The sequence below is a fragment of the Mirounga angustirostris genome, unplaced genomic scaffold, assembly GCF_029215605.1.
Source record: "Mirounga angustirostris isolate CCGP_5_RB_7025 unplaced genomic scaffold, mMirAng1.0.hap1 SCAF_6, whole genome shotgun sequence".
Lineage (NCBI taxonomy): Eukaryota > Metazoa > Chordata > Mammalia > Carnivora > Phocidae > Mirounga > Mirounga angustirostris.
Genome location: NW_026991714.1, coordinates 61,226,497 through 61,241,502, shown reverse-complemented (window position 1 = coordinate 61,241,502; position 15,006 = coordinate 61,226,497). Strand labels below are relative to the sequence as shown.

General features: G+C 40.1%; 1 protein-coding gene across 1 annotated transcript in view; it reads left to right on the top strand.

Annotated features, from left to right (window-relative positions):
* The window catches only part of PLD5 (phospholipase D family member 5), a 405,754-nt gene that overhangs the window by 380,863 nt on the left and 9,885 nt on the right, over positions 1-15,006 (top strand). The window contains exon 8 of the mRNA XM_045879152.2: positions 6,514-6,682. Coding sequence (XP_045735108.1) covers positions 6,514-6,682 — 169 coding nt within the window. The remainder of the gene's footprint in view (positions 1-6,513; positions 6,683-15,006) is intronic.

Sequence of the window (15,006 nt, the reverse complement as noted above, 5' to 3'; positions counted from 1 at the left end):
GAAGGAAGTTTATAACTATAAACACATATACTGAGAAATGAGAAAGATCTTAAATAACCTAACTTTACACCTCAAGGAACCAAAAAAAGAAAAACAAAGTAAGCCTGAAGTTAGCAAAAGGAAGAAAACAAGTATCAGAGCAGAAATAAATGAAATAGAGACCAAAAAATCAATAGAAAGGATCAACAAAACCAAGAGCTGGTTCTTTGAAAAGAGAAACAAAATTTAAGCCTTTAGCTAGACTAACTAGACTAACTACAGAAAAAAAAGAGAAGGCTCAAAGAAATAAACATGAAAGAGGAGATATTACAACTGATACTACAGAAATACCTAGAATTATGAGACTACTATGAACAATTATATGTCAAGAAATTACATAAACTAAAAGAAATGACTCCATTTCTAGAAACACGCAACCTATCAAGACTGAGACAGGAAGAAGTAGAAAATCTGAACAGACCAAGTCTGAGTAAAGAGATTGAATCAGTAATCAAAAAACTCCCAACACAAAAAACCTCAGGACCAGATGGCTTCCAAACGTTTAAAGAAGAATTAACACCAATCTTCCCCCAAACTTGTTCAAAATATCAAGAAGGAGAAACACTTTCAAACTCATTCTGTGAGACCAGCATTACTTTGCTACCAAAATCAGAGAAGGAGACCACAAGAAAGAAAACTATAGACCAATATCCCTGATGAATTTAGATGCAGATATTCTCAAGAAAATATTAGCAGACCGAATTCAGGAACACATTAAAAGGATTATACACGATGATCAAGTGGGATTTTATCCCTGGGATACAAGGATATTTCAACATATGCAAGTCAACAAATGCAAATACATTGCATCAGTAAAATAATAGATAAATATCACATGATCATCTCAATACACAAAGAAAAACCATTTGACAAAATACAACACCCTTTCATGATAATTAAAAAAAAAACCCTTTAACATGGGTACAGAAGGACTATAACTCAGCATGATAAAGGCCATATATGACAAACCAACAGCTAACATTATACTCACTGGAGAGAAATTAAAAGCATTTCCCCAAAGATAAGGAAAAAAGCAAGGATGCACTCTTATTCAATACAGTCTTGGAAGGCGTAGCCAGAGCAATCAGGCAAGAAATAAAAGGCATACACCTTGGGAAGGAAGAAGTATAATTGTCATTATTTGCTGATGATATGATCTTATATATAGAAAATCCTAAAATTTCAGTAAAAAAAACTGTTGGAATTAATCAACAATTTCAGTAAAGTGTCAAGATACAAAATCAGTTGCATTCCTTTACACTAATGATGAAGCTTCTGAAAAAGAAGGAAAACCATCACATTCACAATAGCATCAAAAACAAGATACTTAGGAATAAATTTAACCAAGGAAGTGAAAGATCTGTACAATGAAAACTACAAAGCTTTGCTGAAAGAAATTGAATACACAAATAAATGGAAAGGCATCCTGTGTTCATGAATTAGAAGAATTAATATTGTTAAAATGGCTATATTACTGAAAGTGATCTACAGATTCAATGCAATCCCCATCGAAATACCAAAAACATTCTTCACAGAAATAAAAGAAATAACCTTAAAATTTGTATGGAACCACAAAAGACCCTAAACAGCCCAAACAATCCTGAGAAAAAGAACAAAGTTCAAGGCATCACACTTCCTGATTTCAAACTATATGACAAAGCCATAGTAATAAAAACAATACAAAAATAGACAACACCAATGAATGGAACAAAATAGAGAGCCCAGAACTAAACCCTGGCCTATACAGTCAACTAATATTCAACATGGGCACCAGGAGCACTCAATGCAGAAAGGACAATCTCTTCAACAAATGGTGCTGGGAAACTGGAGAAAAACATGCAGAACAATGAAGTTGGACCACTATCACACGACTCACAAAAATTAATTCAAAATAGATCAAAGACTTAAAGATAAAACCTGATATCATAAAACTCATAGACGAAAAGATAGGGAAAAAGCTCATCAATAATGGTCTTGCTAATAATTTTTTTGACATGACACCAAAAGCACAAACAACAATAACAAAAAATTAACAAATGGGACTATATCAAACTCAAAAAGTTTTGCGCAACAAAGGAAACAACAAAATAAAAAGATTACAGAATGGGGAAAAATTTTTGCAAACCATATATTGGATAAAGAGTTAATATCCAAATCTGTAAGGAACTCAGGCAACTCAATAACAACAACAACAAAAAGCAAATAATATGATTGAAAATGGGCAAAAGAACTAAACAGACATTTCTCCAAAGAGGACATCAAAATGGCAACAGACACATGGAAAGATGATCAATATCACTAATCATCAGGGAAAGGCAAATCAAAACCATGATGAGATATCACCTCACACATGTTAGAAGGGCTGTCATCAAGAAGTCAAGAGACAACAGATGCTGACGAGGGAACCCTTATACACAGTTGGAAGAAAGATAAATTGATCCAACCACTATGGAAAACAATATGGAGGTTCCCCCAAAATTAAAATAAGTCTACCATGCGATCCAGCAGTTCCACTTCTGGGTATTTAATCAAGGGAAACGAAAACAGGATTCTGATGAGATATATGTACTCCCACGTTTATTGCAGCACTTTTCACAATAGCAGGGATATGGAAACAGCACAAATGCCTATCAGTGGATGAATCGATGAAAAGATGTGGTGCATATACACAATGGAATATTACTCAGCCTCGAGAAAGGAGAATATCTTCCTATTTGCACCAACATGGATGGACCTTGCATACATTATGCTAAGCGAGACAAGTCAGACAGAAAAAGACAAGTACTGTATGATATCACGTCTATGTGGAATCTAGAAAAGTTAAACCTGTAGAAACAGACAGTAAAATGAAGGTTACCAATGGCTGGGGGGTGAGGGATAAGAGTGATGGCGTTTAAGACTGCAAACTTGTAATGAGTAGTAGATAGGTCATAGAGAGCTAATGTGCTATGAATATTATACTGTAATAATGTAATGTGGTGACTATCAGTACATTGGCAATCATATTACAATATAAGAATGTACCAAAGTAACATGCTGTATAGCTTATTAAATTTACACAATGTTACTCATCAAATTTATTCAATAAGAAAAAAGTAGACTGATTAGTCTGTGGGCTATTAATATTTTTCACTTATGTTTTCATTCAACAGATATTTATTGGGCACTGTGCAGGAGTGATTAAAGTCTGAACAGTGTATGGTCCCAGGAACTCCATCCAATAGGACAAACGGACACAGAATCTATTATAATAACACAGTGCGGGGAATCGAACAATAGATATATACACATAATATTATAGGTCCTCAGTGAAAGAGCATCTGTGGCAGTTTCAAGCAGAGGCTTATTGGAGGATATGCTACTTGATTACCTTTTAAAATATGCAGAAGTTAATCAAACAAAGGATAAGAAAGGGAGTTTTCCAGGTAGAAGGGACAGCACAAGTTAAAAAAAAAAAAATCACCTGGCACATGCCAGGATCTGTAACAAGTTCAGTGCTGGAACACAGGTGGTGAGAGATCAAATTGGAGGGAACGCAGGGATCAGGGACAGGAGGACCTGACTGTGAGGGAGTCTTGTGACTTTGGGGAGCCTCCACTACGTTTCAGTCAAAGGAGATATGCTTTCAGATAGATCGCTTTGGTGGTCATGGAAGACATACTTGACAGGGACAAGACTGGAGGCCGAGAAACAAATTTGGAGCTGTTACAGTGGCCCAGTCAGGGATAATTACAGGATAGAATAAAGGATATACATTCCAGGAATATCTCTGAAGCACATGGTGAAAAGGAGAGCAGGCACAAGAATGATAACCAGGTTTTTGCTTTGGGTGATTAGATAATGAACGTCATACAAAGTAGAGAGTCTGTACGAAGTAGAAGGAAATGGGCAGATTTGTGAATTTGAGGTTCTTGTAAAGGTCCGGATATCTTACAAAGATATCCAGAATGAAGTCTGAAGAGGGTTAGGCCAGTGATGTGAATTTGGAGCTTTTCAGACTCTAGAGGACAGTTGAGATCAAGTACGTAGATGAAGCCACCAAGGAGATGGCCTGTGGAGTAAGGAGAACAGGGGATGGTGATGGAATCTTAAGGGAGCATGGACCATACAACAGATAAAGAAACACTGTGAGAAATAAGGGACAGATCATCAAACCACAGGGTCATAGAAGCCAATGGAATCTGTTTTCAAGAAGAAAAGAACCATCGACAGAGCCACATGTGACTTAAACTAACAGTAAAGTAAGAATTGAATGATGTCCATTAGATTTGGCAGTTGGGACATCACTGCAGACTTGGAGATTTTGCACAAAAATGGTGGGCTGGAGGCCAGGGGGCAGTAGGCTGAGGAGTGAGTGGGGGTGATGAAGTAAAGTCAGAGGTTCTAGATTATACTGTCAAGAAGTTATGTTCAAAAAAGTAGAAACAGACCCATAAAGACAGAGAGCAAACTGATGGGCGCCAGAGGGGAGGGGCAGGAGGATGGGCAAAATGGGTGAAGGGGAGAGGGAGGTACAGGCTTCCAGCTGTGGAATGAGTAAATCACAGGGATGAATGGCACAGCACAGAGAATATCCTCGATGATCGTGTGACAGTGTTGTGTGGTGACAGATGGCAGCTGTGTGCTGAGCACAGCGTAACATATAGAGATGTTGAATCACTGTGTTGTACACCTGAGACTAATGTAACATTGTGTGTCAGCTACACTCAAAGATGAGAGATAGATAGATATAGATGATAGATGATAGATAGATAGATAGATAGATGATAGATAGATAGATAGATGATAGATAGATAGATAGATAGATGATAGATAGTTTAGTTCAAAAGGGAAAAGAGATTGTACACCAGCCATGGAGCGATGCAGAGTCAGGGGAGGGTTCTCTGAGCAAGATTTACATTTTATTCTCAAACTAAGAGGAAGGGAGAGAGGGGGGAGTTGAAACACTCTTTGGGAAGGAATGACCAATGAAACACAGTTAGAAGGTCAGGGGAATGGCCCAGGGGGAAAGGTGGTCCAGGTCTGACCCTGAGCAGGTTGCCTTATCCTCTGAGCTGGGGGAAAGGGGAGAAGGATGTGTGAGGCTCTCAGGGGTAGAAAGTTGAGGAAGACCATGACCGAGAAGCTCTATTTTGTGCATGGAGGAAGAAACAAGTTTCTCTGGAGTGAGATCTAATTTAGAGTAATTACAGAAAGGTCCCAGAGGAGGAACTGCCCAAGGCGAGGACAGGGGAGGTGGATGGTGGCAAGGGCCTCAGTTCACAGGGCTGAGCTAACTTTGTTCAGCAGTCCTTGGTTTTGTGGCCATAGAAATAGACCAAGGGATGTGTGGCTCTGACCCAAGAGCTAGAGAGAGGGGCAGGGAAGGTGTTCTTCAGGTGATCACTGAGGTTGGGCTCGGTCGGAAAGGTGACCCAGAGCTGATGGAGCAGGAGAGTGAGGGGGTCATGTGGCTGAGCCCATGTAGGGCAAGAGCGTGCTCAGTGGGGATTTCATAGAGTGCAGGACGCTGCAGGACCACAGGCTGGTCCATATAAAGAGGAGAACTTTGGAGGTGCACTGATTACAAAACCTGCAGGCTAAGGTTTTGAATAAAACTGTATCAGTCCAAACTGAGTTGGCCTGGAGTTAGGGAAAGGTTTGAACCAGTGAACAAACAAAGGTCTACACATGTTGGGGCTGAGGAGAGATAGATTTGGGGCTTGTCTTTAAGATAGAAATGTTTGTTGTTGTTTTTTTAAATGAGAAATCAGTGACAGTTCTGGAAGTGACATTGTGTGTGTTTTGGGAGGGCTGACCCCACCTCCTAAACCAAGTGGGTAAATTGTGGTAGAAAATAACATGGCAGGACTTCCAGAGAAGCTATGGCCTCAGGAAGAGTCAGGATTTAGTTAAGGCAAAAAGCTACAGATTCAGGGAAGAGGCTGAGCCTCCAGGAGACACTGTTGGCCTGGTGGAGAAGTCCAAGGGCCAGAGTAGCTGGGGGCTTGGTCAGGAAAGAGGAAGACAGCCTGGAAATGAGAGTATGGGGAAGTTTGGATAATCAGAGCAGAAGCTCATTTGGGGGGCAGTTTCCAAAGAAGAGGGGTTCTCACAGCCTTTGGGGGCTGATGGGGTGCTCAAGGCTCTGAACAGGAATTCTGTTGGAAAGTTGACTCTCAGCACACATGTGAGCTGAGGTGGTGCAGGAATGGTGAGGATAGCAGGTGATGGAGGTCAATCTCTCCACATCCTCTGAGATCCCAGTGGTGGAAGAATTCATTTCAGGCAGAGTCAGGACCCAAGAAAGCATCCTCTCTAGGTGCCCAATCCAGGAGATCTGCATGTTTTCAACATATTCTATCAGGTTGTGTCTATATTACAGAACGAAGTAATGATTGGGTTAATATAAATGTTCTTTGCAGTCTAGTAAATTTCTTTCCCCAAACTAACTTATTTTCTTTATTTTTATCCACATGGATATTATTCCTACAGGACTTACTGGCCAGACTTGGATGGGAAAATAAGAGAAGCATTAGTTTTGCGAAGCGTTAAAGTTCGACTCCTTATAAGCTTCTGGAAGGAAACTGACCCCCTTACATTTAACTTTATTTCATCTCTTAAAGCTATTTGCACTGAAATAGCCAACTGCAGTTTGAAAGTTGTAAGTATGATATTGACTTCAGTATTATTAAATAAAAAGGGCTGATTCCCTCCCCACATCTGTGAAAGCCATAAGCACATGCATTCATGTAAACTGCCAATTAAGAACCAGGATAACAGTCTCTGATAGTGAGAAAATATTTCAAAAGTAGGATAAGTATTTTTTTCAAGACAAACACATGGGTGGCTCAGATGGTTGGGCATCTGCCTTCAGCTCGGGTCATGATGCCGGGGTCCTGGGATCAAGCCCCACATTGGGCTCCTGGCTCGGCGGGGAGCCTGCTTCTCCCTCTGCCTCTGCCTCTCTCCCTGCTCATGCTTTCTCTCTCTCTCTCTGTATCTCTTTGTCTCAAATGAATAAATAAAAAATCTTTAAAAACAAACAAACAAACAAACACATGAGAAAAGGAGCCTGGAACCCATGTTTGCTGGTGCCCTCCTGGCCTCGCCCTATTTTCACACACTGCCTGTTGGGCCCTCTCTGCTTTGTTTGAACTGCTTCGTTCACCTGCCATTCCTGTTTCTAAGTCTGTGACCAGCAGCGGCTCTGCTCTCCACAGCCTCCCCCAGCCCCAGAGACCCCCAGCCTGAGCTCCTGTTCTTGCTCCAGTCCTTGGGGCCACATGCTAATCCATATACTTTGAGGGAAACAAGATTGGGAAAGGGTTTTACTCTCAGTGTGGTAATGCCTTAGCTCATCTTTGACTCTCAGGTCCTCACATGGATTCCCTCTTCCTCCCCTCTGGGCCTCTGTATAATGCTGTTCCCTCTGCCTACAGCACTCTCCTCCTCTGTGCCTTATCTGACTAATGCCCGCTAGTTCTTTAGGGCTCACCTTTTCCAACCTCCACTGCAGTCATTCAGCAAATGTACCCTGAGACTCTACTCTGCGCCAGGCACACTTTTGGGTGATGGGTCTGTGCTCCATGCAGTATTTAGGGACCAGGATGACAGGGGTGCCACCATCCACTCTGACACATAGCTTCCAAGATAGTCCCAACCCTCAGCATCCCAGGGCCAATCAAAAGGAGAGAGAGAGAATGGAGGACTGCCCAGGAGGCATTTATGGGGTGGGCCTGGAGATGGTGAACCTCCCTTTAGCCTTTATTCTGCTGCTCAGAAGTCACTCACCTGGCCACACCGAATGTCAGAGGTGGCATGTTCCCCAAAAGACAAAGGGACAGGTTGGTGGATCATCAGTCTGCACCCACACAGAGAACCCTCATCCCCCACAGGTACTGCACAGTGCAAAGTTCAAAACCTCCCAGAGATGTGCAGTTCTGGACCTCATAGTTCAATAAACAGAAACTAAAAACAAAACAGCAATTTCCCACGAAACCCAAAACCCAGGTTGAAGTTACCTCCTCCCCATATACCAGGGACAGAAGAAGGCCAGTGAATGTATGTACCAGTAGCCACAGCCAAAGGTTTTGTTGTACATAGTTCCCAAACTTGACCAATATGCTTCCTTGCCTATATACTTCTGCCTCTGCCTCCCTCTCCCTCCCTCCCCCTCTCTCCTTTTTTCTCCCCCTTCCCCCCCCCCCTTCTCCCTCTCGCTCCTCTTTCTTATTAATGGTGGTTTCATTCAGGTCATCAGACTTGGGTGGGAAGATTATACCAATTATGATTATTCCAGTTATCTGATCTTTGCTGCAGGATTGAGTCTTAACTGGCCTCAGTCACTTAAAGCATTTTTCAAACTAATTTTATACTCCTGGGCTCCTGGCACAATCAGTTTTTCTAACCCTTTGAAATACCAAATTTCTAGTGTATCTGCTCTCTTTCATATCGGTTTGCAAGCCAGCAAATCCATCTCTGAGCTTATTTGTCTCCTCTGATAACTTCCTAAAAGTACTAATAACAACCAACATATACTACTAACAGTTTGTTTTCCCATCCCTTGACCTGTAGCCATAGTTGGTTTTTTTTTGGGGGGGGGTGCTTGGTCTTCGTTCCAAATTAATGCAAGTTATGGTTTTACCAAATATTTTGCCACTGCTTGGGTCTCCATTCTTTCTATCCTGTAATACCAATTTCCTTGTTGCCTGCTGCCCATTGGGTAAACCATTGCTACATCTTTTATTAAGTTTTATTGTTGCTATTAGGGCACCATCTCACTTCACTTTGCCTAGATGTAGTAAGTGCTTAATATTTTTTTTAAATAAGGAATTTCTTATATTCATGAGTATAGACAAGCAACAGGCACTGCATTAAATACTTTGTATGTACTACTTAATATTCACAACTACACTGTGAAGCAGGAACTTTTATATTGTAAAGACATAGAAAATGAAGCCTAAAGAGATTAAATAATTTCTCTCCAGAACACTCGTTAATAGAGGAGAAAGATTCAAATACAAGCCTTTCTTTCTTTCTTTCTTTCTTTCTTTCTTTCTTTCTTTCTTTCTTTCTTTCTTTCTTTCTTTCTTCTTTCTTTCTTTCTTTCTTTCTTTCTTTCTTTCTTTCTTTCTTTCTTTCTTCTTTCTTTCTTTTCTTTCCTTCCTTCCTTCCTTCATTCCTTCCTTCCTTCCTTCCTTCCTTCCTTCCTTCCTTCCTTCCTTCCTTCTTTCCTTGTGTGTGTGTGTAGAACTGAACTGAACAGATTTTATTCAACTTTTTAGGATGAGGAAAACAAATGATATAAAATAAGTCATAAGAAATGATCTCTTGTACTATCTCAGACTACTTTCAGTGTTTTACAAAATGCTCACACAGCAAATACGAAAAGCTTTAACATAGTCTTACAACTTTTGCTGCAACAAATGCAACATTACCAAACATACAAATTTTTTCTGTGCCAATTTTAAAAGTAGAATTACTGAATTACTAATTTTTACAATGTTATTCATATTTATTTTTATTCATATATTTTTAATGAGATCATTGCCAATATATACATTATTAATGTAAAAATAAAGTTAAGGAAAATACAAGTCTTTCTAATTCCAGAGTCTGAGCTCTTAGATATCATAGTGCATGGTCTCTGCATGCAGAACAGATAATTGAAGTTACAAAGTTCTTTTTTTTGTCTTTCCTATCTATATTGAAAAACGTCATATATTACATCTGCTCAAAGACTTGAGATGCTACACATCTGACTTATATATCTGTGGGATCAACAAAAATATCAGATAAAATGTTAACTCATTCATAACATTAAATATTTTTTAAGTTGAAGTTATCAATCATATAAAGCCATAAAATTCTAGGATTTACTGTAGATTTCAAAAAATTATGCTTCTCACATAGATTTCATTTTAATCTCCCTAACACTCTAATAATATTGATATAAAATAGAAATTTCTATCTCCATTTAACTGGTTTTTATAAACTGAGTAGCCATGCACATGTCTGAGTTCACAAATCAGTATTAGAAATAGAAACGGGTCTGTGAAACCTACAGCTAACATCTTACTCAATGATAAAAAGTTGAAAGCTTTTCCTTTAAGATCAGAAACAAGACAAGTGTTCCATCTCTTACCTTTCCTATCCAACATAGTATTGGAAGTCCTAGCCAGAGCAATCAGGCAAGAAAAAGAAATAAAAAGTATCAGAATTGAAAAGGAAGTGGCAAAATTGTCTCTATTTGCAGATGACATGATTTTATATATAGAAAATCCTAAAGACTCAACCCCCAAAAATGTTGGATTTAATCAATGAATTCAGTAAAGATGCAGGATACAAAATGAAAATACAAAAATCAGTAGTGTTTCTACACACTAACAGTGAAATTTCTGGAAAAAAAAGAGAAATGGATCCCATTTATACTGGCATCAAAACAATAAAATACATAGGAATAAATTTAACTAAGGAGATAAACAATCTCTATGCTGAAAACTATAAGACATTGATAAAAGAAATCAAAGACAATGCAAAAAAATGGAAAGGTATCCCACATTCATGGATTAGAAAAATTAATATTGTTAAAATATCAATACAACCAAAAGCCATCTATAGATTCAATGCAGTCCTATCAAGATTCCAATTGCATTTTTATAGAAGTAGAAAAAACACTCATAGGGTGCCTGGGTGGCTCAGTTGGTTAAGCGACTGCCTTCAGCTCAGGTCATGATCCCAGGGTCCTGGGATCAAGTCCCACATCGGGCTCCCTACTCTGCGGGAAGCCTGCTTCTCCCTCTCCCACTCCCCCTGCTTGTGTTCCCTCTCTCGCTGTGTCTCTCTTTGTCAAATAAATAAATAAAATCTTTAAAAAAAAAAAGAAAAAACACTCATAAAATTTATGTGGAACTGCAAAAGACCCTGAATAGCTGAAGAAATCTTGAGAAAGAAGAACAAAGAAGGAAGTATCACACTTCCTGATTTCAAGCTATACTATAAAGCTATGGTCATCAAATATGGTACTGGCATAAAAACAGACAAATAGACCAATGGAATAGAACCAAGAGCTCAGAAATAAACCCAAGCATATGTAGCCAACTAATATTTGATAAGGGAGCCAAGAATACTCAATGGAGAAAAAATAATCTTGTCAACAAATGGTGCTGGGATACCTGGATATTCACATATAAAAGAATGAAACTGGACCCATATCATACCCCACTCACAAAAATTAACACAAAATGGATTAAAGACTTAAATGTGGGACCTGAAACCATGAAACTCCTAGAAGAAAACACAGGAATGAAGTTTCTTAACATGGATTGGGGTAATAACTTTTTGGATGTGACACCTAAAATACAAGCAACAAAATAAAAAAGAAACAGTGAAAAGACCACCTATGGAAGGGTAAAAATATTTGCAAAGCATATATCTGATAAGAGCTTAATATCCAAAATACATCAAAAACTCATACAACTGAATAGCAAATAACCCAATTAAAAAATGGACAAAGGACCTGAAGAGACATTTCTCCAAAGAAGATATACAAAAGGCCAAGAGGTACATGAAAAGATGCTCAACATTGCCAGTCATTAGGGAAATGCAAATCAAAACCACTGTGAGATACCATAGCATGCATGTTAGGACAGCCATCATCAAAAAAACAAAGATAACAAATGCTGGTGAGGATGTGGAGAAAAGGGATCCTGTGTGCACCATTGGTGGGAATGTAGATTGGTGCAGCCACCAGGGCAAATAGTATGGAGAATCCTCAAAAAATTAAAAATAGGACTACAATATGATTTAGCAATTCTATTTATGGGAATATAACCAAAGGAAACTAAAACACTAACTCAAAAAGGTATCCGCACCTTCATGTTCATAGCAGCAATACTCACAGTAGCCAAGACATAGAAACAATCTAAATGCCCATTAATGGATGAATGGATAAAGAAGTTGTGGCATATCTATACAAAGGAATATTATTTGGCTATAAAAATAAGATAATACCTTTTTGACAACATGGGTGGACCTTTGAAGGCATTATTCTGAGTGAAATAAGTCAGAGAAAGACAAGTACTGTAGGATAGCAATTGTATGTGGAATATAAAATTAAAAAAAAATAAAAAGTCATAGAGAAAGAGATCAGACTTGTGGTTACCAGAGGTGGAGGGTGGGGTAGGGGAGACAGGGAATTGGAGGAAGGTGGTCAAAGGGTACAAACTTCCAGTTACAAGATAAGTACTAGGGATTTAACATACAACATGATGACTGCAGCTAACACTGCTACATGATATGTAGGAGAGTTGTTAAGAAAATAAATCCTAGGGCACCTGGGTGGCTCAGTCGTTAAGCGGCTGCCTTCGGCTCGGGTCATGATCCCGGAGTCCTGGGATCGAGTTCCACATCGGGCTCCCTGCTCGGCGGGAAGCCTGCTTCTCCCTCTCCCACTCCCTCTGCTTGTGTTCCTGCTCTGTGTCTCTCTCTGTCAAATAAATAAATAAAATCTTAAAAAAAAAAAAAAAAGAAAGAAAAGAAATCCTAAGAGTTCTCATCACAAGGAGAAATTTTTGTCTTTATTCTTTTCTTCTTTCTTATCTTTTTATTTTATCTATATGAGAAGATAGATGTTAGCTGAATGTATTGTGATCATGTCACAATAATGTGTAAATCAAACCATGATGCAGTACAACTTAAATTTATACAGTGATAGATGTTAATTACTCCTCAATAAAATGGGAAGAAGAAACAGGTCTATGATTACTACTATGGATCTATTTTCCACACCAGATTTACAAGTGAATGTGATAACCAGGAGTTGGATTCGAGCACCAACCTCAGTTTAGAATCAGGAATCAGGGATTAGAGGAAACACTGGTGTGTTCCCAGAAAGCCAGGCAGAGACCCAGGAGAATAGTCAGTTTGTGTTCAGTACCTTTCCATGGACAAGAGAATCCTGGGGATTGTTTTCAGCCCAGGGATGGCATTTTCCAGATAACTGAAGTGGCATATAGGACAGCATAGAAAATCAAGTGAAGCATTGTATTCCTAGTGCCTAGCAGGATGCTGGCACAAAGAATTCAAAACATATGTGTTGAATGGATGGATGGATGGGTGGATGGATGGATAAAATCAAAAAAAGGAGCTGATGAAGCATGTTCAGGAAGGATCTGTGAACCAGTGAGTGGAGGGAGCAGGGAGCATGGTAGATATGGAGTCATTTTAGCCATTTTCCCTAAAGAGGGTGTGCTGGAGAAGGGTGAAGAATCTGCCAGGTGAGGTCATTCACTCAGTTCAGTATGCTTGCAGATAGAGGAGCACCACTGTCAGACCTACCAAGTTTAGCAGTGTTCTAAAATACAAGTTTGATTATGATTTAGATATGACAATGCCAACAGATCAGGAAATGGTGGCCATTGGAAAGGCAAATTTGTTTTATTCACAGATCTCAAGAGAAGGGGGCATGAAGGGATGCCCCAGGGTCATCCGGGAGGCAGGAGTGAGGGAAGCATGGACAAGAACTTTTGTTTTGGTTTACAGGGTTGGGGAAGAGGCAAGGCAGAGTAAGCCCACTTAGGATTGGCAAGTTTGAATGATTTCGGTGGGCTCTAGGGCCCAGGGGCTGTCCCTAGTTGCCTGGTGCCTGGTACCTGGCCCTGGGGTGATTAGGGCAAGTGGATAGTGGCCCAGTGTGAGCCATAAAGGAGGTGACTCAGGGTATGGGCCATGGTTTTAAGTATGAGAAGTGCATTCCCAGGCAAGTTCTTTGCTATCTCCAGAAATTAGCCAGCCCTCGGAAGGGCAGTCCCTCCAGGCTCAGCAGGGCTCAGATGTCAAAGCATCAGAACACAGAAAATAAGAAGACATGACTAATACAAACAGAAGCAGAGGAGAGAATGTCTGGAGCCTACCACACATTGTGCCTTTGCTCCCACCTCTTCTCGAAGGCACTATCAGTTGAAATCTCCATTGTGAAATATTGTGCTCTCATTTAAGACTTGCAAGAAATTATAAGGAAAGTAGAATCCATCCTTTTATTCTCTACTTACTCAGCTCCATCTTTTCCAACATCCATGGTCACATTACTTGAATAGACCAATCATTAGTAGTTCACCGTTGGACATTTCATGACGTAGAGACTCTGGTCCTCACTCAAGCCAGGCCATGCATTTCTAAGCGTCAACATAAGCCTCAGTGGGAACACAGCCTGTGGCCCCAACATCTAGAACACAGGTGGGTGAGGAGCTTTTTCAAGACAGGTGGGCATTGGAACATTCCTTGAAGCATTTCTTCTGGAGCCTGGGATCCCTGACAAAGCAGAAGTCCTGGTTACAAGGCAGGGAATCTTTCTTCAGAGGAGTGGGCACCCACAGCCCTGGCTTGGTGGCAGGGGTTGTATCCATTAGGGGACACCTGGAAAAGAGACTGCAGTCACAAAGTTGACCCTATCAGCTGGGCTTTTATTTTTCAATGAATTCATAAATCCCTTTTGGACAGTCTTTGCTGTCACCTACAGCACATTAGGTGTCTTGTGGTATGTCAGTGAATACAGTGTGATTCCTGCTGCCATTTTCATCTCCCAGACAAAGCTTTTTCCTTCTTGGGGGCCATCTTCAACTTTCTAGAGCAGATGAGTCTCTGTAGAGTGCCAAGCAGTGATGCCATCCCCAACATAAATTAGGATGTATATTTTATTCTTTTTCACATCCATCTTGATTCCACAATAATATTTTTCTCAAAAGGAGGAGGTGGAGTGTGTGGACATGTGTTGTAACAGAATGTCTGAGCAGGGTGACTGCTGTTACCGGGTGGCAGGCAGGGTTGGGGAAATACCACAGGGCTTCCCAGATACATAACTATGACTTAAGAGCATCCACAGGTCATCAAGTCTGTGTGAAGAATCCACAAAATGTGGCCAACTGTGAACCCTCCAAATGACACAGATTTTGCAGGAGACAGGAACTGTGGAGAAGGGGGATCGAG